General features: G+C 38.3%; 2 protein-coding genes across 3 annotated transcripts in view; one reads left to right on the forward strand and one right to left on the reverse strand.

Annotated features, from left to right (window-relative positions):
- Positions 1 to 510: 510 nt before the first annotated feature.
- Positions 511 to 9,937, forward strand: GORASP1 (golgi reassembly stacking protein 1). The gene is made up of 9 exons (XM_035554340.2): positions 511 to 757; positions 2,674 to 2,754; positions 3,802 to 4,005; positions 4,990 to 5,076; positions 5,442 to 5,572; positions 6,134 to 6,272; positions 6,920 to 7,064; positions 7,443 to 7,598; positions 8,269 to 9,937. The coding sequence occupies exons 1-9, from the start codon at positions 695 to 697 to the stop codon at positions 8,547 to 8,549; spliced, it is 1,287 nt and encodes a 428-aa protein (XP_035410233.1). The 5' UTR covers positions 511 to 694; the 3' UTR covers positions 8,550 to 9,937.
- A 298-nt stretch (positions 9,938 to 10,235) lies between these two features.
- WDR48 (WD repeat domain 48) overlaps positions 10,236 to 27,108 on the reverse strand; it is a 29,976-nt gene continuing 13,103 nt past the window's right edge. Inside the window, exons 7-19 of one of the 2 annotated variants that reach the window (XM_035554338.2) lie at positions 26,635 to 26,736; positions 26,068 to 26,292; positions 24,450 to 24,524; positions 24,003 to 24,105; positions 23,429 to 23,526; positions 21,881 to 21,988; positions 21,469 to 21,565; positions 20,547 to 20,642; positions 18,584 to 18,692; positions 18,154 to 18,241; positions 17,483 to 17,559; positions 16,239 to 16,431; positions 10,236 to 15,244 (exon numbers count right to left, since the gene is read on the reverse strand). In XM_035554338.2, coding sequence (XP_035410231.1) covers positions 15,149 to 15,244; positions 16,239 to 16,431; positions 17,483 to 17,559; positions 18,154 to 18,241; positions 18,584 to 18,692; positions 20,547 to 20,642; positions 21,469 to 21,565; positions 21,881 to 21,988; positions 23,429 to 23,526; positions 24,003 to 24,105; positions 24,450 to 24,524; positions 26,068 to 26,292; positions 26,635 to 26,736 — 1,467 coding nt within the window. In that variant the 3' untranslated portion in view covers positions 10,236 to 15,148. The remainder of the gene's footprint in view (positions 15,245 to 16,238; positions 16,432 to 17,482; positions 17,560 to 18,153; positions 18,242 to 18,583; positions 18,693 to 20,546; positions 20,643 to 21,468; positions 21,566 to 21,880; positions 21,989 to 23,428; positions 23,527 to 24,002; positions 24,106 to 24,449; positions 24,525 to 26,067; positions 26,293 to 26,634; positions 26,737 to 27,108) is intronic. The other variant, XM_035554339.2, reaches the window with a different exon arrangement.

Here is a 27,108-nt window from a genome sequence, read left to right on the forward strand (position 1 = left end):
GTGTGTGTTGGTAAAACACATCAGTGTAGTGATAGGAGAAGGGGTAATGGTTTTGAACTAGAAGTGGGGAGATTTAGATTTAATTAGATGTAAGGAGGAAATTCTTTACTCAGAGAGTGGTGAGGCCCTGGCACAGGGCAGTCAGACATTGGAATGGGTTGCCCAGGGAGGTGGTGGCATCACCATTCTGGGGGGGTTCAAAGAGAGGTTGGTCCTGGTGCTTAGGGACATGGTTCAGTGGGTAACGTTGGTGGTAGGGGGATGGTTGGACCAGATGATCTTGGAGGGCTTTTCCAACCTTAATGATTCTATGAACAGGAGTATCACTTTGAAAAAGCCGTCAGAATGAGAAAAACAGACAACTATATTTCTCAGAGATTTACGAGCGTACGTGAAGAAAAAGATAAATAAATAAATAAAAATCAAATCCATCCCTGCCTTCCCTCCCTCCCACCCTCACGAGGCGCCTCCCTCAGCGGCGGGGAGCCCCAGTCCAGCCCCGTCATGGCGCGGCCGCTGCCCGCCCCCAACAAGATGGCGGCCGGGCGGGAAGCGGCGGCGCTAGCCCAGTGCGGGGCGGCCCCGCCTCACACCGCCCGCCCGCCTCTCTTCGCCGCCCACTCGCGGAGGCCTCCGTGGAGCCGGGCGATGATCCCCGCCGCCAACTCTTGAGCCGCCGCCCGTCCTGGTGGGCATGGGGCTGGGCTCGAGCTCCGAGGTCCCCGACGGCGGCGCCGAGGGCTTCCACGTCCACGGGGTGAGGAGGCGGCGGCCGAGGGGATGAGGGGGGATGGCCGGGAGGGAGCGGCATGTCGGCGGCCGCCACGGCGGCAGGGGAGGAGCGGCGGCTGCCGGCAGGTCCTGGGGTCCCCCAGCCCGGCGGCTTCCACTGGGGAGCCCCAAAACTTTTTGACAGGCTCCGGGGCTCCTCCACCGGCAGCGTTACCTTGCTCCCCGCCGGGTTCCCTGCACCCGGGGCCGCTCCTCGCAGGCCGCCCGTGTGGCGGCGGGTTTGCTGTAGCCTCTGCCGTGTTAACAGCTGTTTAATAAGCCAAAATGAGCCGTGCTTACCTTTAGCCGCTGCTTTTCTTCCCCAAACAGCAGCAGGAACGTGCTGCTTCCCACTCCATCAGCAGTTTGTGCTTCCCGGAGTTGCAAGATGTGTTCGGGGTACCGGTATGCTCCCTTCATCTGCTTTTGTCAGCCTCTTTCATTGACTTAGCTCTGTCAGAAAAGACCATCGGTCACGAAATGTTCCCCCCATTTTTGTGTTAAATACACGATATTGCTTAGTTGTCTGTTGACTGAGCGATGATTGTTGAATTTTGTGACCTATGGTGTGCAAAAGGCAGTCTGTTTTTTCTTTTTTCCTTTTTTTTTTCTCCTTTTTTTTTTGGTTGTTTTGTTTTGTTTTGTTTTTCCTCCAGGGATTTCATGCAAATTTTGCCAGGGTGTCATTTAGCTTTCAAAAACACTGCAGGCTTTTTTGCAACTCCCAGCTCCATACGAGAATCTGTGTGGCTCTCAGACATCTGGACAGGTGTCGCAAGCTCTGTAATAACTTCTATGACTTCTTGTGTACATTTTAATCTTTGGCATTGTGGTATATGATAGTTTCATTGTAAAGCTTCTTGCATGTTATTTAGAATTGGAGTGCAGACAGAACTTTTTTTTTTAACCTTGTAGCTTGGTTCAGTGTAATGTGGCAATTTGCTACTGATGCGCTTTATCGTTGTGGTGAAAGTTGATGCTTCCCCCATTGTGGTTAACATCGCTTGTCTTGACTATTTGATAATAAAGCATGAATTTTCAGTTTTAAAGTTTCTGCTGAAGTAACTATGCTAATACTTTTTTTTTTTAAACCCACATAGACAGCTATGCGAGGAATAGCCCCAATACAGATGCAGCTTTACCTATTTAATAGAGAAAAGGTTTACGATATAGCACGAGACCAATTATAAAATGTAGTAGTTGTAACTTTGTAAATGAAACTTCTGAACTTCTTATTTTAGATGATGTGTGGGTTATAACTTAGCCACTGAAAGCACGGGATGGCTTTCAGGACTCAAATATATTGCAGGTTACGGGCTGTACTTTGGTGTTCACTAACAGTAAAGCAGCGTTAGGATGTTTGCAATGGTTCCCTTAGCATTAAGTTGCTTTGCTGCTATGCTTCTAAAAGATATACTCTGCGTATATCAAGTTCTGTTAGCCATGCATTTGTAGCATACTCTTCTAAGTGTTCCTATTCTAATGTGCTTTAAGTTGTGGGAAATTGTGCTTATGAAAAAACAGTACTTTAACTGGGGACTCTCCAAGAGCTCAGGCAATTAGTGGCATGGAAGAAAATCCCCAAGCAGCTCTTGGAAGACTGAGCCCTTCTCCAGAGTCTTCAGTACTTAATAACTCCACGCTATGCGCTCTGCATCGCAATACTTGTTTCTTATGTGGGGTTCAAAACCTATATTTGGCAGCTTAATTCGGCCACCTGTTGTTCTTAGTTCTATAAAAAATAAATTCACAATAGTGGACTGCTTCCCAAGGTTTGTCACTTGGTATCTCTTTTCTGGTTCAATCAAAAGTAAATATTGAATCAAGTGTAAAGATTAACACTGTGTCACTTAGTGTAACCACAGATCCATGTATAGTAATAAAAAACTGTATGCTTTGCAGGTTCAGGAAAACTCCCCAGCTCAACAAGGAGGACTGGAACCTTTCTTTGATTTCATCATTGCAATAGGACACACTAGGCTTGTAAGTCTTTTCTCTTTTTTTTCTTTCCTATATAAAGCATGGCTATTGTAATTATGAAAGGTAGAAGCCAAAGCTGTCAGAATAGAGAAAGTATGTTCTATTGGACATGGATATGGTATTAAAAAGGTGAAGTAAAACTTGGTAGTGTTTAAAGTCTTTTCTCTGGCTGGATACGAATTTGACGAAAGAGTCTTATGCCTTTAGTCACCTTAACTTCTTAACAGATTAACACTATGTTTATGATATCGCTCATTCATGCATATTTTCTGCCACAAGGTGATTATTGAACTAGTGAGTCAATGGTAAGAGCTTGCTTTGTTTAAGCAAACCTGTTTCAAGATTTGATAAAATATGAAAAAGAACCATTAACGAGAAGAAAACCGCCACGTGGCCTGTTAGCTTATACTTTAAGGCTGGTAACGCATTTCCGTATGGTGAGTTATCAAAGAACAGTTGAGTAAACTTGAACGTATTGTTTTGGTTAATAAGGCTCACAGCTTTGGCTGTGTGCTTCATCCTGGCTACATGGAAGCTGAATTCATTGTGTATTAGTGCAGGCATCTTTCTGGAAATGTTCAGTGTAACGGCAGATTTTGGTGGAAGATGAGTCAATCTGATGACATTACAGAATTGTAGTTTGCTAAGATGCTCCCAAAGCGTCTGTCCTTCCACAGCCAATTTGCAGTGATTTTTTTGAAGGGTTGGAGTAAGGGTATGGAGTAAGGACTGGGATCAGGCATGAAGTGTTGCTGTTTATTGTTTTGATTGCGTAGTTAAGATTTAATATTCCTGTTACTCAGCAGCAGTTAGGAAGAAAAGGAAAGTAAGTGATGAAACTGAATAGTTGTAATTACTTTCATAGAGGAACATGAGCTGACAGTACTGACATCTTTCTAATAATAGAAGATTGAACTGCTGGATCTGATCGTAAAATGTAGTCTAATGACTGTTTTGGTTCTTAGTATTCAAATTCTGCCACAGGTGTGATGTCTGTGTTACGGGTGCAATTAGAAATGTTAAGCATGTATCTCTCTCTGTGTTCTACAGAATAAAGAAAACAATATGTTGAAAGATCTGCTGAAGGCAAATGCTGAAAAAGCAGTGAAGCTGGAGGTGTATAATATCAAAACAATGAAAATAAGAGAGGTGGAGGTGATCCCCAGTAACATGTGGGGAGGACAAGGTCTTCTTGGAGCCAGCGTGAGGTTCTGCAGTTTCCAGGGAGCCAATGAACACGTGTGGCATGTTTTGGTGAGACGCAATTCTTTGCTTGTCCAACAAGTTGTCTAACAAGCTAAGAACAGAATGTAAATTGCCATTTGAAAACTTCCTGCAAGATACCGATATACTGTTGTTGTTGGGGACTGTTCTGCATGGAGGGTAAACATTGAAAAGGTTTCTTACTATTCAAACCTGAAACTTTTTTATATGTTTTTTCTGTCAGATGAAATGTGCCACTTAGTATTTGGAATAAGTTGTAGTTCATGCTCTGAGATGTTCTGGGAATGTTTTCATAAGGATCTATAGATAAAGCATGAGAATTTCACCTGCATCTTCATGCTAAGTACAGTGAACTCAGTTGGTGGCTTGTTAGTGCTCATACAACATCGTTTCTTAGTATTTAAGAGTAGTTTGAGTACAGAAGTGCAATGCTGAAACCACAAGAAGTGAACACTGTCTTGAAAGCTCGTCTGAGCCATTTGAACAGGGACACGTTGGTAACTGTTAGTACTGCTATGAAGAAAATTAACTACATTCCAATCAGACCACATTGACTGTATGATGGGGAGAAGGCCATTTTGTGTCTTATGTTGAAGAATCAGTGGCAAAAGCAAAAAAGGATTTTGGTTCAATTGGTGTCTCTGTTGGTTCAGCTTCATCAAAGTAATATTCATATATAAAAAGCACCCAAAAAAAACCACTTTAAATTAAAAGGGAGAGATGGAAGTGTAGAACAGCTTAGGTAAGACTGACCATTTTGTTGTTTCTGGTTGTTAAAAAAAAATGCATCTTAACGTCTTTGAAGTATCTCATTTTGAATTGTTGGTATCTTGGTCTTTTTTTAATTCAGCATATCCTACAGGACCTATATGTAAACTATTCAAGGATTTTTTTTTTTTTTGTCCCATAAACAAAATGCTCTTTCCTTCTGTTGTTCTTGGAGTTAGCTTTCCATTTTGATCTTTGGGTAACTTATTCTGCTGTGAGCACAGATGACGTGTCATTCTTTCACAGGATGTTGAACCTGCATCTCCTGCAGCTGTAGCTGGATTGCAGCCATACACTGACTACATTGTTGGATCTGATCAGATTCTACAGGAGGTAGGGTGCATGTTCCTTCAAGCAGTGATTGTTTCTGTGCCTGCCATGTTTATGTTGTAGGGTTTCTCTTATATCTGTAACTGCTTGCACATCAAATGTATGGGGGATAGTATTGGGGGATTTCGTGAGGCTGATGTTTATGAGAGATGATTAAAGGCTGAGGTACCTTTTTTTTAAAAAAAATAAAAAAATAAAATCTGACTATTACAAAATGATGCCCCTAAAGATCAAACAACACTAGTGAATTTTAGTCTGTCTTAGGGTTTTACTATCTCATGCTGAAGCAAATGCCTGAAATGCTAATTTGCTTCCAGCTCCTCATCTTACACATTTGAGTTTAATAACTACTATTACTTTTTTCTTAGTCAGAGGACTTCTTCTCACTGATTGAATCTCATGAGGGAAAGCCGCTGAAGCTGATGGTTTATAACACTGAAGCAGACTCCATTCGAGAGGTAGTTGTGACTCCCAATGGAGCTTGGGGTGGAGAAGGAAGGTACTGATCTCCAGACTGTCACTGGCTGATGACAGGTTATACACTCGCTTTAATTGAGCTCCTGTTGAAAATACTGATTACAGCTTGTTGTTTTCAACTAAAGCCTTATTTCCTTACATTTGTCACAGAAAAATGATCATTCTTCCATTTAAAAAAAAAAAAAAAAAAAGAGAGAACTAATAATTAGTCATGTTCTGGACCTAGCCCTGTTTGAGTTGACATTGATGGCAAAACCTGTGTTCACTTCCCTGATAGCAGATTTACTAACTGCATTCTCACAGTCAAGCATTCAGTAAATCAAGAACAAAATCCAAATCAGGTCAGGTTATATATTTTGTAAAGATATACAAAATAGTTAATCAAAAACTGAGCTACATATCTGTTAAATGTCAGTTGCAGAGTATTTCTTGTGTACTGTAAGTAACTGAAATGATTTTTGCAGGTAGGTATTTCTTGCTCTAGTTTAAGGTCTCAAACTCTTTTTGCTTTAGAGTCAGAATTCAAAACACTTCCTAGCTTTGTTAAGCTTTTCTCAAGTCTTGTTTTACTTTTCTTGCACAGTTTAGGATGTGGAATTGGTTATGGCTATTTGCACAGAATTCCAACACAGTCTTTATCGAAGAAAAGGCCAGGAAGCAAACCACCTTCACCCTTACCAGAAGCTGGAACTCCTGCACCATCTACTAATGGTTACACAGAGGTATGTAAGAAATATGATCGTATCTATGGCATGTCCTCTGGAATTTCAAAGACTTCAGCTTGTTTTAAGATTCATAACACAGTGTATTTGAGTACAGCATACAGTTTTGCTTGAATGAAATGAACTTAGGTGAAGGGAAGTAAGAACTGATGATGCCAAGCAGGTGACAGGAAGGACAGCATGAAAGAGAAATTCCCTTTGCTGAGCTTTACCCTTTATTTCCTCAAAATTCCCTCTGGTTTTCCCTCCATATTCTTTATTGTAGTTGGGTATTTGCATGCAATTACAGATATTCCAGTTAATTTTTCATCGGCATTGGCTGGAATTTTTGACAGATACTTGCTGTTTTGACAACATGCATAGCAACACCCGTGTCAATCAGTGAGAACCATAGTAGAATGCCCTTCTCAGTAGGAAATAAAATACACCTTCAAGAATTAAGTATCAACCATTCTTCTAAGAACACACTGTCTTTGAAGGGTACATTGGAACCGGTCCTCAACAGCAGTGTGACGATTGGGTTCAGCATCAACTTCTCTGAATTGATGTACTTGGAGACAGAGGCAGAATGCTGTCATAGGAAGGTTGATTTCAGCTGAAACTTGCAGCATAAAAAGACGCTTTTCCTTTTTACTGTGTCATTCCAGACTCCATTGTTGGCACCTACTTCTCAAAGTGACAACTCTGAAATAGTTATGAACTTGGATCATTCCACAGGCCAAGAAATGAGTGGGTATTCGCCAGAAAGCTCACTTTCTTCTCCTCCCCCTCTCCAGAGAGTTATGGATCCAGGTATGTTTTCCTGTGTGCTTTTTCCAGCATGCCTCGCCCCTTCCCCCAGTCCTCTGCAATTCTTTATATGGCATTTAAGTAAAATAAAAAGGTCTTAAAGAAGTTTGAGACTTAAATGTAGAACTATGAGCATTGGTGTTTTCCTTAAAGTTTTTTGACTTCATGGGGTTTCAGAGTTGCAGAATTCTGATACTGTGAGCTTTTACCAACGTTAAGATCCTGTAAAAGTTGTTCCACTGACTTGATAGGTTAAATTTATTAGTGTTTATCTAATAAGTAATATGGAGTTAAATGATTTCAATCTGCATGTAACGTATCTTTTTGAATCTGGAATTTTGTGTTAATCTAAAACAGTACTGGAACACTTCCTTTTTTCAGGATTTCTAGACATGTCTGGTATTTCACTTCCTGAACTCCCTGACTTAACGAAAGTGTCCAACGTGTCTTCATCTGCCTCCTTCACCATGCCAACAGTAGACACATTAGTAGGCACTGAAAAGTTCATGTCAAACAGTGAACCTTCTGCTTATTTTGGTAAGTGTATTCAAGACTTCCAGGCCTCTGACCTCATCTCTAGAATGGCAGCAACTCATGCCTGATCAACTGTATTATGATTATGGGAATTAAGGTGTTTTTAAGAAAAATGAGAAAATCTCATTTTAGCCAAATCTCCTAATATAGCAGCAGAAATCAGATATAGAAATGGGCAAAAAGTAACAGGCTTCTTTTTTTATAAAGTTGTAGAACATCTCTCCTTAATTTTAAAGCGTTGATGATCCAGATTAACCTGATTTTAAAAGTAGGTATTTCTAAATTCTGTGTAAATAAGTCTTTGTACCACAGGCTTGTATTCACAATTCTAAAAGTAAAAAAAAAAAAAAAAAAAAAATATAAAGGGCAGTCTTAATAATGACTTCTCTATCTAAAACAAAACAATTTCATATTATGGATGCTCTTCCATGCATAAGCATGCAATAGACCAGATGGCTGAGTATCTCTTAAAACTTACTGCATCATCAGATTTTCTGGATTTTTGCAGAACTGAGTAAAAACAGGTCACGTATTTGGCAGCTGTGAATCTGTGTCACATTCCTGTAAGAGGTATCTCACTCAAGGTGATGATACATGGTAACCAGAGGCATTGTTTGTTAGCTGGACAGGTTTGAGTGTTTGCTTGTTTTTAACTATTTTTTTCATTTTCCAGAGAATGCCACAACTCTGAACCCTGAAGATTTAATGATGTATTCTGAAGCCTCTACTAAGCAGCCTGAGTTGGACCACCTACTGCCTACAGCTTCTTCTTTGCCTTCTTTTACTCTTCCTAATGAAATTTCTTCAAAAACAACACTAGGAACTGATTCCAAGAACGAAGAAACAGTACTCTTAAACAGTTTTGAGAGCTCATTATCCACTACTCTGACGAAACCTGATGATGAAGAAGCATGTGAACAGAAAGAGGAGGAAGCTGCACAAGGTCAAGAGTGAAATGGATGCTTCTTTTGTTTACAGATGGCCATATGCTGTAATTCTACAGCTTGGAATATTTTTCTGATCTTGAAAGAATTACGCCTGTTCTATTTTGTTAGTGTAGACAATAGTATAAAAACCAGAAAAGCATATTTAGATGGAATACATATTCTATTGTCTTCTCTAATCATTGTTTAATAGATTGATCTGTGTTCCAACTTTTTTGAATGCTGTCCAAAATCACTAAATGAAAGACAAAACTAGGGCAGAAACCATTTGGAGACCGGAGTCTTCAATGGAGTTGAGTATGTCTTGGTTTCTGTAGTGACAAAGGAATAGCTTTTCTTCTGCTTTTCTATTTACGTAGTTACTATTTTCATACAAATCATTAAGACACTGGAATAGAACACGGTGCAGCAACACTAATCTTCTTTGTAGCTTTATTTTGTTTATACTTGCTTTTGAATATATATGTTACATGGTGAATACTAAATATGAAATGAACAATTGAAAACATGAGGGTGTTTTTATACACCTCAGGGCCGTGATTTGTCATGGAGTTTCAAATCTGGAGTGAAGGTATTCCTAATCAGTAGTTAGCGCAGCTAATGTGATGAAAATCCTCAGTAAATTAAGGGCGTCGGGTACATTAGGTATAATCTATGAACTACTGTATATGTAGCTGGCAGGCCAGTGTCAAATTCCCTTCCTCCCCTTCTCATGGTGTGTTTCTACGCTGCGCCCTATAGAGATCAGGATGCAAAATGACTGACTTGGTTGGAATCTAGTAACCATGCAGGATGGGGAGTTGCAGTCACACAGCGTTGCTTGCAACAGCTCAGCTTCAACAAAACGGTGTAGATGAAGTAGCAACACAAGAGGGGTCTCAGATGAGTACAACATTTGGTAAACTTTGTCCTTTATATTCCGTAATCTTTGTGTTAGTCTTAAATACTGTTTTGCCATAAAATAGGTCAGGATGGTCAAAACATCCTCCTCTTCCTGCTTAAAAGGAAAATACTAAGCCCTAGGTACAGATGGTAGAATTAAAGGATTTGAAATGTAGTCTGCGCGGTCTGGGAAAGAAGTTCATTATTTACGTACTGCTAAAATGAAATTTATTTTCTTCCCCTAGTTGACTGATAGAAGAGCAAACAGCCAAACGCTAAAGATAAAGTAATTCAAGTGGTTGGTGTGTTTCTGAGACACCGAGGACATCTCTTGAGTTTGTGTTGTTTTTGTTTGTTTGGGGCTGGTTCTAGTCGTACACCTTTATCAACCCTGTGGTTAAGCTTGTAGTAGTACACTTAAGTGATGCTGTACCGTAAGCACCCTTCTGAAATTTCAGAGCAGGAAATGTCAAAATTAATTTCAAATGTCACAGGAATAAACAGCTTAATGCTTCAGCAGTCTTTGTCCAGCCTGCTTCATGTTAATTGGCTCTCGGGAGGTGGTTTATGTTTTTGAAGACTTGATTCCTTTTTCATAGTGTTTAAAGGGCAATTGTCTAATATGCCAGGTTAGAAAATCCCATTGAGTGTTAACCTCTAGCAGTAGTATGTTACATTCTTGTAACAGAGAGCACTTAAATGACAGAGCTAAACTAGGTGAAGCAGAACCTCGAATCCAATTCCTTGTCCCTTTATAAGCTCTGGAGAGTACTTGTTGAGTATTTTGCATCTTTGTTGAAATAAAGAGAAACGAAGTATTCTTTTACTTGTGGGTGCAGAAATAAAAAAGCTCTCAGATTTTTTAATTTCAGAATATTAGCTTAAAAAAACAACAAACTCTGGAAACTCCTGCAAGGGGCTGGTGCCAAATCTCATCCTACAAGGGACAGGATCCACTTGTCCCAGAGCCACAGGCCTGCTGCAAGCACAGCCACCCCACCTGACACAGATAACATGCCACAGAGTGAGCTGGAGCATTTGCAGGTACCTCACTGCTCCTGCCTTAAGGAAGGGAGTATCAGGGGAAGTCCAATACCAGGTACTACTGCTATAAGAAAGGTACCTCACAAAGCCTGTGAAGAGAGGCCAGTTGCAAAAAAAAAGTAAATATTTAATCCAGGTTTGGAACAAGGAGAATGGAAGACAAAGTGTTAACAGGGCTTGAGTGGTTCACTTCTATGTTATTTATAAAAAGAAAACTTACAATCAATCAGGTGCTGTCCCAAACTACTGCTTCCAGTACGTATGACAGCTGCATAGTTGGGGGCATCTGATAAACCTGACAGTAGTAGTTCTTTTGCAGAGACAGGAAGGATTAGCTCAGCAGTGCCATGTGGAGGGCAAAACAAAGAGAGGTTATTAGCTTAATGTACCTTCTATGAATTTTAGAGCTTGGCTGCAGCACAGCTGTGGCTTGGTATTGCCCAGTGGCTCAGCATGGCCAGACAACAGGATAAGCTTCCAGACCTGATTTGCTCCCTAAATAGTCAAGCCTGAAGCCGTGAGTCTGGCAGATGTTAAATCCAAAGAGGCCACCAGGAGCTCAAGTGTTAGAGCAGGGATGAGGTAAAGCTCTTGCTTCTATCTTCACTGAGCAACCCGAGTGAGCTAGAGCACCTGAATGTGGTCAAGCTGCTGATGGGTGCTCCAAGAAGCCCTGGGCCCTCCTTCCACCCAGATACAACTACTCAAAGGTGTAAGTGATTACATCAAGCCTTACTCAACTGTGGCTGACTTCAAAGAGCAGGACCAAACCCCTCCCTTCTGAAGTAAATTGACACAAAGGAACTTCAGGCAGCATAACCCTGTACTAGAATGATCCTCACACCCAAAACTCATGATCTGAAAATAAGCATCCTAGAGATAAACCTGCAAATTTTATTAACAACAAAATGGATGCAAAATTAATTCCAGCTAAATGTGAGAATTAAGGTATTTAGTGATCTGAAGGTGAACAACTACTGAAAAGGATTGTGGAAATACCAAAACTCTGACAGAGATGACTTAGTTCCCCCCTTCAACTTTCACAGGAAGTTTGTCTATCTACTCAGTCTGCATGACTCTCCTGCTAGGGTATGTTTAGAAGCATCTCATCCAAGATGCCACACCTGACTGAATTCCTCTAAGCTGTAACTGAGCAATGCTGCAGCACAATAGGCTGCAACTGAGTGGAGATCACAACACTCCAGTGCACACCGATGATTTGAACTAGGCACTTGCAGTGCTGAGGGGTTCAGAATTTAACCCGGTATAGCACCAAGGATTACAGTACTAACTGATTAAGAGGGTGACCAGCTGTTTGGCACCCGCTGTGCTCCTGGAGCACTGCTCAGTGACTTCAGCAGAACTGGGAAGAAGCTGAGGGAAGCCTCACAGGGAGCCTTTAATTCAGAATTCCTTCAGAGCCCTTACCATTCCACTTCTCTCCTCATTCCTGGGCAAATATTTTTCACCTCCATTGCCTTTGGCTGTTCTTACGTGAGAGCAGGTACAAGTCACTCATTGCACTTAATTGACTATGCTAATCTGTTATTTCCTGGGCATTAAATAGATGTCTATACATTCTTACTGTTTGCTTTCGCCTTAAGGAAGCACTCATTTGCACTAATTCTGCTGTAAGGGCAAGTACCCTGTGTCACCCCTCTCCCACAGAATATAAAGAATTGAATCAACAAATCCCAAGTCACTTTTTTCCACTATTTCTGGCCATGAGGTAGAACTACATTATGATTTCTGGTCTTAATTTTAGAAACGCTACAAAAGTAGTGCTCAAAATTACCACTAAATCCTTCAATCCACAAATGGATTGAAGGATTCAGTGGTAACTTTCATCCCTCTTCCTAAAATGATACTCACGCTTCAGCTGCAACTATTGGATCATGCTCCTGTTTTCAGTACTACCCCAGCTGAAGAAAAAAATCACCTGCCACAGTAAATTCCAAAGTTCTTCCTCAGGACAGATTATGTTACTAAATAATCTATAACTCCTTTCCAGTATGAGCTTAGAAATTAAAGAAACTTCTATAAATCAATGGCCTTTTCTATGATTCTGACAATCTGAATCTCTCTGTTCATAATGCACCAACAGACTGCAACTCTCGAGATTACTCCTGAACTGCTATGCAGAGCCTCTCCTCTTCTTCCCTTCAGAACTCGTACAGAGAGCAGAATTCCAGAAAACGAGATGAAAATTACAAGGGAGTAGCAAAAAAATTCCTCTTAGTTGACACTCCATCCAAAATGGGTGCTGGCAGTCTCTGGGAACACATTTGGTCACTGAATTACTGCTTCCTCTGAGAGCAGCCCAGGTGAAAGTGCGCAGAGCAAATGCTTTGAGTATTCTGTACTGTCATTTGCAACATCAGGAAACCCAATCATGATTTCCAATAGTCTCTTACAGCACTAATCTTCCTACATCCAGAAAACTCAGTGTCAAGAGCTCCTTGTAGCAGGGCAGTCTTTTCTGTTTGGTACACCGGCGTTTGGCACACCCTATTTTAGTAGTACAAAAGGAAGCACTGCCCATGCAAACTGCATTACTTGCACATTCTCTACCTCAACAGGATCTCAAAGCCTTTATCTGAAGGCTAGCATGCCTGCTAAATTCTTACATCCACCCACATCACAAGATCATCTTCAAGGGATTTCATTAAGGCACTGCAATTACTTCAGCCATTCCTTTACTTGAAACCTGAAAGTACTTTAAGGTCCTCTGTAGTACAAGGGCTAAGTAGCAATGGTACAAGCTCTAAATTTCCGTAAGTGATCCAACATACAAAACAACTTTAGACTATTTTAACTAAAGCCTTTTATTCTGTACAACTGTGAAACATCATTTATCCTCCTGGCATTGCAGACTCCTCTGTCAATCTTTACTGAAACTGCAGTTTTGGGATGGTTAGGGGGGAAAAAAAAGTTACAACCTTGGCTGATTTCAAACAGAATTATTGGGAGCAATTACAATGTATACAACAGGACAGCAAGACAACAAGAAAAAAAGTCTTGAAAGGAAGCACAGACCTTCGCTATTAATAAATACAAGTCAGGACAATTCATCAATAAAAGTTACAGTTCTGTTTAACCATTTAATTCACAAACACCACTAAAAATGTGCAGATAGCACAACTGCGTTGGACTGAGCATACACAGAACTAGGCCTTAAAAACTGAAACTGACTCTTTCAAAAGATGGATAAAAGGCTAGCTTAGTTCTGAACCACATCTTTTGTTTAAACAATGAGCTTGTTTAGCTAAGGTTAAGAGTGCAGAAGGTAATGATTTGATTATTTTTCAAATAAAATACAGTGAAAAATATTTCATTTTTTGTTTAACCAATATAATCCCAGTAATATAATCTATTGGGACCTTCTTTAGGCCTCAACCTAAATCTTGATAGCAAGACACAGGAGGGGCAAGAGCATATGTCTCCTGAAGAAACTCAAATATTATACTGCCCTTGGAAGGCACTTGTGCTTCTGCTTCAGAAAGTCATTTTTATATAATTTCTTTATGAGGATTTGTAATTTCTTCTGGCTACAAATGGTTTTCTGGGACAGTCCCACATTTTCCCACCAAAAGCTGAAATGCCTTTCCCTCCCTCCCCCCAATAAGTTAAACTCTACAAAAGACTACTATGAGTCTACAACAGCCACAGATTTTCAGAAATAGCAGTGAAAAAAAAGATTTGCATACATCTACAACAAAAGAACTGCATATAAAACTTTTGAAAAAAAGAGTAAGTATTTTTATATCATGAGTATGAAATCTGCTGTGAATTTTCTGAAGTTTGACATCAAACACATGAAGTTATTTTCAGAATGGTCTGAAGTTTTAACAAAATGTCACATAGTTTTGGAGCAAAGTTACCAAAAATTAGACTACTGTGTCCTTAAAACACATTGCAGGAACTAGTTATATATATATTTAAAAAAAAATCTCTTTAGGTTGCTGCAAAGCATGTTCACTATTATGATGCACAGCATCATTGGACTGACCCTGCTACAATATTTATCTAGTGTTCTTATTCTGCATGTCAATAGCTCTCTAAAGCAACGCTTGAATCACAGTATTAACACAAGTCTAATGTAATCCCTTCAATTTCAATTAAATGGCCCGATTCTTTCAAGTATGCAATACCTATTGTCTGTTCCTTTTCTTTTCCAAATGTCTTTAAGTGATAGAAATGTTTTAGTAACCTGTGAGAGATCACTGTAGGTACTTTATGAACGGAACGTATTAAAATACCTGGTGTGCAGTTCTGAGTTATATTGCGAACACAGCTACTAATATGGCCAAAATGGTTTCATATCAAGCATGAGCCGATGAGAATATAATGTTCTGGAAAAAAAAAAAAAAGCAAAAAGGAGGAAGCAAAAGTCTGCACTGGATTATCATCCATTCTCTGTACACCTCACACAATACGAACCACTCAGGGACTTCCCATCTCATTGGCTGAGACTAGGACAGACTTTAGTTTAAATCATATAGACTTTTTTCCTCTATATTACAGATCTATTAGTCACTTCAATTAAATGTATACTTTCCGTCCATACTGAGTCATTAGAAGTCTCATCTACCTTAGGGGTTCAGTGGGCTTCTATAGTACTACTCTTGGAACCAGCACAGTATGGTCAAGTAAATGAGCAACCATTTGCGTCCACCACTCCCCTCACGTTGATTTCTGGCGATAATGAAGCGTCAGGTCACCGCCACTCTTCCAAATGAAGTGCTTTACAGTTCGAAGGTCCATATTCGGATCCAAAACCTAAATAGAAAGAATTAATCTTTTATTCCACAAATTGTGTGTTTTAATCCACAATCTGCTACACTGTCAGAAATTCAAGGATAAAACACACTGGCTGGGCAAAACACTCCTATTGGTGAATGGAATCAAAGATCAACCATGCAAAGGCTCAGATTTTTCAACTACTGAATAAATCTCTTGCATTACAGAAAGGTTTTACCAACATAATTTCATTAACGACCACCTCCTCAATATTTAACCTTCATGCAAGCAGCTGACAGGAACAATTCCTTGATTAAAATTTTGAACTGGATGATTTTCAGAGCTCATATTGAGAACACTGCCAATCATTACCTTTATATATTGTTTTTTATTCAAGTCTGCTTATACATGTCAATACTCACCACGCCTTGCACTCAGTGAGTGTATTCCACAAACGACTGCATTAGAAATAGGTGGTGTAGCCTCTGGTAGAGTTACAGAGTCCAGAGTCACTATTCAGCCCTCCTACACCACTGAAAAAGTAAACCCATCCCAGAAACAGCGAAGTTTGGTCTCACTTTCTGCAACTGCAGCTTTGTGGCTTTTTTTTCCCCAGTTATTATACTTACTAAGCAATCCATGATTTTGGACAAGTTTTAAACACTGCTAGAAATGTATAATTAGAAAAATTAAGAAAGTGGTATAAAAGTTCAAAAAATTAACACTTTATTTATTTAACCTGACTTGTACGCAGAGAGGTACAATGATGACTTCCTTCATGACTATTCTGACTGCAAAAAAGTATAGAAGAGAGAAGTCCAAATAGGAGGACTCATCTGTTCAGTATAAAGTTTGAAGTATTATTCAAATAAACATAATATACATATACATACACACCACAGAGAACTGTGCTATCGGACTAAGAGCTACTTAAGAACCCTATGGAATAGTGTTAAGTACAGTTGTTGAGTATGAGTAAGTGATCTTATAAAGGTTGGTTTTATTCACAGGCTAAAATGCTTGGGTAACTTACCTGGTCCTGGCACAGAAGTTCAATTTTCTCCTCTGCTAGCACAGCAATGTCCTCCTCTTTTTCTTGTTCTCCTGCTTTTTCATTATTGGAAGAGCTGGTTGTCTGAGACTCATTATCCAAGTTTATGATTTTCTCATAGACGTGTTCCATCACTTTTCTCACCTGAAGCATATCACTTGCCGACAGTCGGTCTCTATGTAAATTAAGCAAAAGTTGGTAGAATAATCTTGAGTAAACTATTTCTTATTTGCACAATACCCTACCTGTAGCAAACTATGCAAGTACACAAGATAATTTAATGTTACTCCTACTACAATATGAAGAGTTTATCAGGATCATCCAGAATACCATGATGTAACAGCTGAAGATTCCAAAGATTCACCCAGAGGAACTCAGAAAAGCCATAAGATATTCAAAAGACTGAATTAAAACCAAACTTTAGATGAAGAGCATTGTACACAACCTTCATTCTTTCAATAGACAAGGGATTAACAAGAAGATGAAAAGGATATGGAACAATAAAAGAGGTAAAATACACTACGCTGTTCTCCTTACTACACAGCAAAAGGGAATTTTGAAGCAACAAGCAGCAGTTTTTCCACAAAGCACACAAAGTCTATGGAACTGCTCTTTCACAAATTGTCTCTGATGTGTAGAATTCATCAAGACTTAAAGAGGACCTGGACATTTATGAACAATACCCAGAATTGTTGCAAATAAACAGTAGGCATACTGTCCACAACACTGACTTCATATTTGAGGATCTGCACTGACTTCTAACCTACACAGTCCCCAGTTGCAGCTAATGTGATGGACAGACTATCTCGCATTCCCTGTCAGGTTTTGTACCTTCTCCTTTCAAAAATCTATTATTCATCACTCTTACAAAGAGGAAACATAACTGAATATAAAACTGTGGTTCTGGACATTGTAACAATCAGTAAGTTCCTCTGCTTTCTGATGAAATACCACAAACACCACAAAAAGACACCAAGTTAAATTACAGTGTTTGGTTTTTGGAGACTTCTTAGCATCAACTTAAGCAACTGTCAGTTGAAACCGAAACAACCCTTATTTTCTTTCAAATATTCTGATACAACTGAATGCTTCAGAGCATTGGTGATTAAATGACTGGAAACATTTTTCTACAAGTTCATCAACCACAGTAAGATTCTATTTAAACTTTTTTAAGAGCTTCCATTTTTTTTCCCACTTTTGAGAGTCAAATATGCATTATTACTTACTTTTTTAGAGTTTTTGCCCCTGAAGATGAATGAGGTTGGAGGTAGAAGGGAATCTTATTGAATTTGGGCATATTTTTCTAGAAGGAAGCAATTTGAAAAGTGTTAAATTTAGGATGAACTATTATCAGCTCCTATTTGTACCAGCTGGTATGTAAAGTACATTCAGATCCTAATTATCAAAACCCAAGAGAGTCTTAATAAACATAACCACCACAGACAACTTCCAAATTACTCATGCTCCCGAGATGCTTCAGTTTAGATGATGTACGTACTATATCTAGCTTTTGAATATGAATTATTGTTCATTTCAAAGGAAATTAGATAGCATGAAACGACTGCAGCAATATGAAAACTACTTTCTGTTCCTGAGCTCCACACTTGAAAAGGATACCAACTACGCACAGTGCTGTGAGTTCCTTCTCTAAGCTTTCTGTCAAAAGGACATGAACAAAAAATCTGAATTGGACATATCAAAAAATAACATGTTTCAAAGGTTCTTAAATATAGTCCTTCAGACCATTTATTTTAAAATGCAATATGTAAAGAACAGAGCAAAAAAATTAAAATATCATTTCAGATTGAGTTCAGATAAAAATTTTGTAATTGACCTTAAAGCAAACAAACAAATCAACAACAACAAAAATATCAAAATCTATACATGGGATACTTACATCCACAGTGATGTCAATTACCCATTGTGGCACGGTTTCATTAAGAAGCATAGATTCAGTTTCACCACCTGAATCCCGACATAATAACCTAAGACACAGAAAAGCTTTATGAATGAAAGAGTTAAGCTTTAGGAAAAGAGTAATTGTAATGTGCATTAAAAAAAAGTCTCAAAGCCATAACACCATGTAACTTACAACTACCATACAACTTTTAATGCTGTAAAACCTACCCCACACCTTGTTGATGTCCACCAACATACATGAGTTAGAACAATGCAAGAACTATCATTAACAGCTGCTTATTTTCTCTGCCAAGGGCATGTCTTGAATGTACAGTACAGAATGGATACAAGTATTATATTTTGACAACATTTCTGCTTGCACAAAGGAAATGTTTGGCCACTTAATTTACACTTTTGAGTCTCTATACCTGAACAAAGTGCGTCCTCCAGCCTCACCAAAAATAACTGGTGTATGTGGTGGCACTTGAAAATATCCATTTCCTTTCTGGACTCTGTTCTCCTGCTCACCATTCACTGCTGGAAAAAAAAAGTCAACAGTAAGACTGCATTAGGCATTAAAATTGGGTATGCATAGACCAGGTGTCTTTTCTACCTACAGTTAATGAATTTAATAAATGAAACAAAATCACAAGCTTCATAAAAGCAAGAAAATCCCCATTTCCAACACGCAGCAAGTATATCTAAACAAACTCTAGAAAGTGATGAAATTTTCCCCTACACTGACAGTACAGAACGCAAAGATGTTAGCTTTGCCTTTCTACCTGCATTTGCCAAATGTCAAAAATAGCGTACTAGTAAAGCTCAAACACATACTTTCTTGAAGTTATTGTATTCTAAATTCATTTTTTAGATAGTTTTAGCAGTATGGTCTTCAAACAATGAAGAACCTGATTCTACATCCATGCAAGATTCCAAAAAAAAAAAAAACAACACCCCCCAAAACCAGCATTATTTAGTCATTTTTGAAGAGCACTGTTTTTTGTCATTCAGGTGTCTTGAAACACAAGATAGAAGTATTTAGATTTATTCCTTCCACTTGAGAAAAATCAACTCGACTGCATTTCAGCATGTAATTACTGCATTTGAACATTATGTCGAATTCAAGCAACATAAAAAAAATTAAATGGCTCAGGCTCATGAGAGGAATAAATACTTAGCATTCTTACAAGCAGAATGTAGTGAAAGAAATATCAAAAAAATCAAAGAACTCAAAAAAGAAATTCTATTACATATTAGGACAGATGAATATAATACTCAAACTAGAAGCAAGAGAAAAATTCTATAGTTTGAAAGATTTCTTCCCAACAGTTCTGTTAACAACAGATAACAATAATACATGAAGTTCTCATCTCCTTTTTTACTTTTGAAAAAGAAAATGAAGACTCCGATTCTGTAGTGAATGTTCTGAACATTCCACTCATTCACAACTATTCGCAGAAATAAGTAGAGTAGTCTAAGTGTCCCAATAATACAAATACCTGAGAATTACACTTCTCTCTGACTCTCAAGCTGTGAACTGCTAACACACAAAAGTATCAGAATCAGCAACATTATCCAGAAAAGTCTGCCAAGTGCTGTCACCCTGCTCAGAGATCACTTTTGAAAGAAAAAAGTAGGTAACTCTTGGCGTAATCTTTGTCACAAAATGGCAAGATATTGCTGAACTTACAGTTTTCTTAATTGCATTATCTGCAGAAAGTAATTTCTTAATTGCCATTCAAAGAAAAGACTTTTAGTCAACTCTGACCTGGGTTGAACATATTTCAAAGTAATTCACAAATGTAGGACTTCTACAGTCCCTCTCATTCTGCTAAACTCAGCCACCATCTTGCATTTTACTTGCCTGATTAGACTTCGCACTATTACCTAAAAGACCACTTTTTTTTTTTATAGACTTACCCCATGACTGTAATATTCATTGAATGCATTTTTTTCCAAAAACTATTTCTTTTATATTATATTGCTCATAATGCCTGAAAGCAAATTGGCGTTATGTCAAGAGAGTACTGACTAATGTTGAATAAATGAATCATTGCTCTTTGCTCTCATTATCTAGATTGCTTCTTTTCCAAGTTGAGCCTTGCTTTTGCCACTAATTGTTTTTCATCACGGCATCATGTTTCTGTAACTTCAGAACCTTACTTTTTTTTTCTTAAGATTAGAATTCTTAATATTTTTGCTGACACTTAGACGAGAATAAACTACTCAGCATGTTTTGGTGAAAAACAACTTTAAAAGCAGTAAACAGCATTAAAAGCTACAATTCATATATAGACAACTATAAGATAGCAAATCAAGCTGTATCTGTTAAATAAACAGACAAAAATATATGAATAAATTCTGAAAAAGGAAAACATTAAAAATACTAACCATGATTTATTTCATTTTCTTCTTCATCCATTGGGTTGATGTGTGTTCTAGGCCAATACTCCAGAAGTGCTTGTAGTAGAAGCCCTCCAAGGTTTACTGTCAAGACACAGTTAGGAAAAACTTCAGTTATGTAAGATGTTATGACACCAGTGTTTTTTACATTTCATAGAATCACAGAATCGTTAAGGTTGGAAGAGACCTCCAAGCTCATCTGGTCCAACCATCCCCCTACCACCAATGTCACCACTAAACCATGTCCCTAAGCACCACGTCCAACCTCTTCTTGAACACCCCCAGGGACGGTTATGCCACCACCTCCCTGGGCAACCCGTCCCAATGCCTGACTGCTCCTTCTGAGAAGAAATGGCTCCTTATTTCCAACCTGAACCTCCCCTGGTGCAACTTGAGGCCGTTCCCTCTAGTCCTATCACTAGTTACCTGTGAAAAGAGGCCGACCCTATTTGATCCACAGACAAGAACTTTCCCAAAAGTTTGAGTAGTTCTGTTCCCCCAAAAAAACTATTTATAGGAACAGATATCACAAACTCAAAACTGGATGCTACAGTCTTTCAGAAAAAGCTGATTTTTCAAAAAGACTAAAGTTTCTGAAATGCTACTGCTGGATCACTCACATGCTATAGCATTCTCTAGTTTCAGTAATAGCTCTAAGTTAAGAAATATTACTTTTTCCCTTTGCTTTCTGGAGGCCTAAAACCAAGTTAAATAGAAAAAATTGAACAATTGAAATATTTCAGAAAAAAATAACATTTTTATTGGAGAATTCTCTGCAGAATTTAGTCTAAAGAAAACATACCTAAAAACCAACCAACAACTTATCTCACACTGGAATATTTTGTAACAAATACTGGAATTCATCCTGCTTTTTTGTTTCTATAAAGCACTAATACTAGTAAAAACGTACATTTTGGATCAGAACCATCTGGACTGCTAAATCCAGCATCCTTTGCTGAAACCCAGGCCGCAAAGCAGTCACTTTCATCCAAAGTAATTGTCAGCATCTGTTGGAAGAAGACCATCAGCAAGAAGAACACAGTAATTGTTTTGTATAAAAAAAGTCTACAAATTTACTGAAGGAACAGCTGAGAATACAAAGCTAAAAATTAATTTATAACTCATATTGGAGCATTTAAACTGATAATAACACAACAAAAAAAAGTTATAGAGGACTGTTAAGGACTAAGGTAAAATTTGCTGATTTGCTTCAAAGTAAATCAAACCCATCAGATAAACTGTTCTTCAAACAGCGAACTAACAGCATACAAAATTATATTAATTATGACAGCAGAGCAATAGACTTAGGAGTTGTAGCTCACCCCTGTTTTCAAGTCTACTGAGAACCAGTTTGGCACATACACCATTTTAAATCTCTTCTTAATTTCTTCTTCAAAATCTACTTTCCCAAGGTCTTCAACTTTACATGCCTGTACACCAAAACAAACACAGAAGTTTTTAAGTTGTGTTGAGTTACATAAACCCTTAAAAACTTTTACTTAACTTTCACATACACTCAACATGATTACGACAATTATGATTTCTCCATAATAATGTAGTGTAGAAATACACAAGTTAAAGTTTCAAATTTTTCTCCATAAATTGAAAAATAGTTCATGTGGAATGTGATGATTTTTTTCTAAGGTAATGGCATCAAGCCAATAGAGAAGGATAAAAAAAGAAAATGTTACAGGAAGACTGGAGGATGTAGTGAGAAGTAACAAACTCCCACTTTTCTTCCAGTTTCCTGAATAGAGAGTCGCAGATTTAGAATGCAGTGAATCCTAAACAGAAGACACCACCTTCATTTGCTGAATACCCCATCTCTACAGTGAGTATGTATGCAGATACGTCTAAGAGATGCTTCTGAAAACCCTACCAACAAAAGCAGAAAATAATTGAACGATTAACATTAGAATATAACTTTGCTACTAATACTGTTCTCAAACATATAACAACTGTAAATGAAAATTAAGAAAAGCTATTCACTTTTCCACAAGTCTTCTAGAACATTTTTAGCACAAAATCTACATTCACTAACCTCATTCCCTTCTTTTTCATTTCAGTCAGCAAGAACTCAGTAAGATAGCTGAGTGTGCTTTATTATTGAATCTTGTTTGGAGCACACAGGGTTTTGCAAGAGAAGAAACCGCTGACCATCTCACTGATCTGAGGCTCCAGTCCTCTTTGCACTGCCTTTCCTCTCCTCTGACCAATCGCTGGGTGTAAGGAGATAAAGACAACTAGGGACAGACATCACGTCTCTCTCATCCCACAGAAGCAAGTGGCATTAGGGAGGAGTCATGCTTTCTCCTGCTAGCTTTCTGTCCAGTCCTGCACTCCTGCCTGCTATCTAGCCAACAGTGGAAGTGGTAAATTCAAGCTCCCAGAATAATCCACTGACTACTAATCAGCACAGTCTCTTGGGATCTATGGATTCATAGCAGACTTAGGACCTGAAGCACAGGTTTCCTTTTTACAGGATAAGTGTTCTTATACTACTACATACAGCATTGGGCAGACATGTCCAAGGCCCTCTTTGAGCCCTCTTCAAAAGAAAATCCAATCAAAACATACATTACTGAATTAGGTGACTATTTTCAGGACAGAATTCAAGGGTCTGACTTTGAAGTGAATGAAGATGTTACTACCCAACCTCACATGACACAAAGATGCTCCTAAGATGCAGAAAAGCTCACAAATGCTGCCTCCCATTAAAAAAAAGAAAGAAAAAAAAGGCAACCATACGAAAATTATTTTTTCTACCACAGCAATCTCCCACACTAAAAAAAAATAAATATTTTTTTTCAAAAAACACGAAGTATTTATTCATCCGACAGCAGATGTTTAATCCAGAATTATGTACTTACCTTCAACACATCCCAGTATGCCACGTTATTATTTGTGTCTTTGGTTAATATGTGTCTCTTGTCATTAAGAATGTGGCATTGAATAATACTAGCACCCCCTATCAAACAAACAAGAATTAAGGTCACTACGGTAGTTGTTTCTTTAAATAATTTTACATTAAATTAAACTGTATAACACAACATATGTGACTGCTCTTTGGTTTCACTATTTTATATAAGCATCACCAATGTGTAAACTCTATTTTAATCATAACTAACTTTACATAAATGTTAATCACATTGTCTTTCTATTTCTTGTGGTTTTGACTGAGGTAAAGTTAATTTTCTTCATACAGGCTCATATGATGCTGTGTTTTGGATTTTTGATGAAAACAGTGGTGATAACCCACTCAAGTTTTTAGTTGTTGAAGAGCAGTTGCAGAACACTGCAGAGAGAGTCATTGCAGAGCAGTCCTTACACAGAGTTGAGGTCTTTTCAGAAATCATGTACCAAAAAATTGTGCCAGTCTTAAAGATCTATCATTTCTGCTAACGATACTGGATTTTATAAGCATTCTAGAAAACCGCTGTTTACCTTTTATAACTTGATCAGGCTGTGTGCATAGTGGTGGTATAGGATTGGTACAATCATTATCATAGTCTCCAGATGCCCTAAAATTGTGAATTCCCTTCAAAGTCTAAAGAAAGAAATAAAATAATGACACATTCATAATAGTCTAAAAACCTTGCTCGTATCTGACTAACAACTGCCAGTCCATGCTGCTATTTAGATGTTAATCATCTATTGCAGGATAAGATACTTTATTCATGAAAGCAGCATAAATAGATAGCAAAGAAAGCAATTCAAAGCTTGATGTCTTTTGGTCAACTTGAGTATTAACATTTTATTATTTTTAAAGAAAACTTACAGGTCATGGCAAGTCACAATTCAATTGCAAGCAACAGACCAACAGATCCCAAACCAAGACTGCAAATTCCACAACTACTTTACTGAATTAATAGCGTAAAATATATCACTTACCCATTTATTCACAGAAGATTTAGTTGTTGCAACCCAAAGTGCTGGAGGAGGATCAGCTGATCTATCAAGTTCCATCTAAATAACGAAACCATAGATGCTTTCAGCCATGCTTAACTTAATTTTACTCTGTGTGCACATACAGCTTATATACTGGCTTTCCTTGTGAATATATTCTGTTGGCTTAGAATAAAAGCAATATATATCTACACACACACACTGCTTATATACTGGTTTCTACTTCAATCACACACTTTTTACACATAAATGTTCCAATGTCATGTCATCTAGAGTTACAGACGACAAAATGTTTCCAATCTGCACTCTCTTCAAAAGCAGTCTTCTCAAAAGACTCAGACTTGAGCGCGCAGTTTTCTCCAGTTAAGATAAAATTCTGTTTCAGTATTCAAAAATCCCTTGATCAATCTTCCTACTGGTTCCCACGATTATGCACAATATTCTAATACAGTCTTGTCCATATAAAGTACTTCTAAGAAACATCCATTTTTATCTAAAGCCTTGACAATGCTGTCTTTGTTTCTTAAAACTGTACTAAAGCCTAGTAAAAACAACTTCTCATGTTTGAAGTATATTCAATTTCAGGAATATCTAAATTTATGTATTTTAGGTAGCAGCTAGGCATTTCTTCAGACAATTAAGTTTCATACGTAATTTAGGAGACAAAGTCCATGTGTTGGAGATGTGATATGCTAAACACTTGTTACTCAGGTAAGAATGTGCAATACAGATTCTGTTAACAATATATACCTGAAGCCACTGTTTCATTACACAACATGCAATATAATTGCACGTTTTACTAAATTCATTGTCCACGCTAGTGATTTAAAGCCTTTCTAGCAGAGAAAATTTCAAATTGTTCCTCAAATGTGTATTAAATATTTGAAATATAGTTTGAAGTTAATCTGTGAGACTTCAAACTGTTGCAAAAAAGAAAATCTAACACACGCATCAGAGGACACAGCTAAAGATTTATACCAGCCCTAATATTCTATTTCCTAACACAAACGTTTGATGATTTAACTTTTTTTTTTTTTTAAACCACAACTTCCATCAAAATATCCTCTTTAGAAGAACTTGTTTGCTTTGTAACAGAAAGAATACTAGGAACATTTAAAAATCTATAGGTTTTTCATATAATCCAAAATTCCAAGATTTCCAATTCTAGCCAACAATTAGAAATGGTTACACGTTCTGGAGGGTGGACTAGTCAGTCTCGAGAAGAGAACGCTCAGGGAGGATCTCAATGTGTGTAAATACCTCAAGAGAGAGCACAAAGAGAACAGAGCCAGGCTCTCCTCAGTGGTGCCCAGTGCCATGACAAGCAGCAATGGGCAGAAATTGAAAAACAGGAGATTTCCTCTGAACATCAGGATTTATTTATTTATTATTTTACTGTGGGGGTGACCAAGCACTGGAACAGGTTGCCCAGGGAGGTTGTGGAGTCTCCCTCCTTGGAGATTTCAAAAGCTGTCTGTAATTGGACGCAGGCAACTGGCTCTACGTGGTCCTGCTTGAGCAGGGGGGGGTTGGACAAGATGATCTCCCAGAGGCGCCTTCTAATCTCAACCAGTCTGTGATTCTGTGAAGCAAAATCAGTTACCTTAAGAACTGGTGCCTTTTCTTCACAGATAAGCACACGAATATCAGGATTTCGTAAATCTGTACAATAAATCTTCCTGTCTCTTCCTCCTGAATAAACATGAGTGAAGGCTTCATTGACCTGCAGGGCCCAAACACCTTCATCATGGACTCGGTATGTGGCTATACATCTCTGCTGCCCAAGGGACCACAGACGGATAGTCCCATCGGAACTGCCTGAAAGACACTGAGCAACAATCATTGTACTTAAATCAAGCAAGTATTTAAGTATGTTTTTTCTCTTCCATAAAGATCTTTCATAACTCTTTTTTTTTTTCTCCAGTAAGACAATGCTAAATGAAGACTGGCAGTTAACAACTCTAGTCACAATTTCCAGACATGTTGTATCAACCACCACCCCATACCTAGATGGACCTCATCCACTGACAACCCTTAACCACTCAATATCTTTAAAATTCTAGTTAGGGTATCTCCTGTAGCCTACGAAATAAAATAGTTACCGTACTGAAAAAGCTAATGACATTTCTGTGTTCTGTTAAATGCCTTTGCCTCAAATAAAAGCACATACCTGGGTGCCATCTCTGTTCAACAACAAAGCTTTCACATTGTCCGTGTGCCCTTTGAGTTTCATTAGTTTAGCACAAGTTCTTGGATCCCACACCCTTAGAACCTGCATAGACACAGGATAACTGCATTAACATTCTTTTCACCAATGCATTTCCTCTACAGAAAATTACGTCTTTCTGAACAAACTGACCCTTATTCTCAACATGCACACATCCATCACCAAAAGCATATTTCATTAGAACAGGATATACATGACTAGATCTTATGCACCTCTAATAATCAGATGGGATTTTCTTCCCTTGTTTGTAATTGCATTTGTTCTGGCTTTTTCTGTCATCTTTTTGAGACATTAAGGAATGGAAATGACTGGAAGCAAGATAGTGTGATGTGGGGAAAGAAGAAAAAGATTCTGAGAATCCTCTCAGATGCTTGGCTGGTATTTTCATTTTCATATTGACTTGGAAATAAAATTCTC

Source organism: Cygnus atratus, chromosome 2 (genome assembly GCF_013377495.2).
Source record: "Cygnus atratus isolate AKBS03 ecotype Queensland, Australia chromosome 2, CAtr_DNAZoo_HiC_assembly, whole genome shotgun sequence".
Taxonomy (NCBI): Eukaryota; Metazoa; Chordata; class Aves; order Anseriformes; family Anatidae; genus Cygnus; species Cygnus atratus.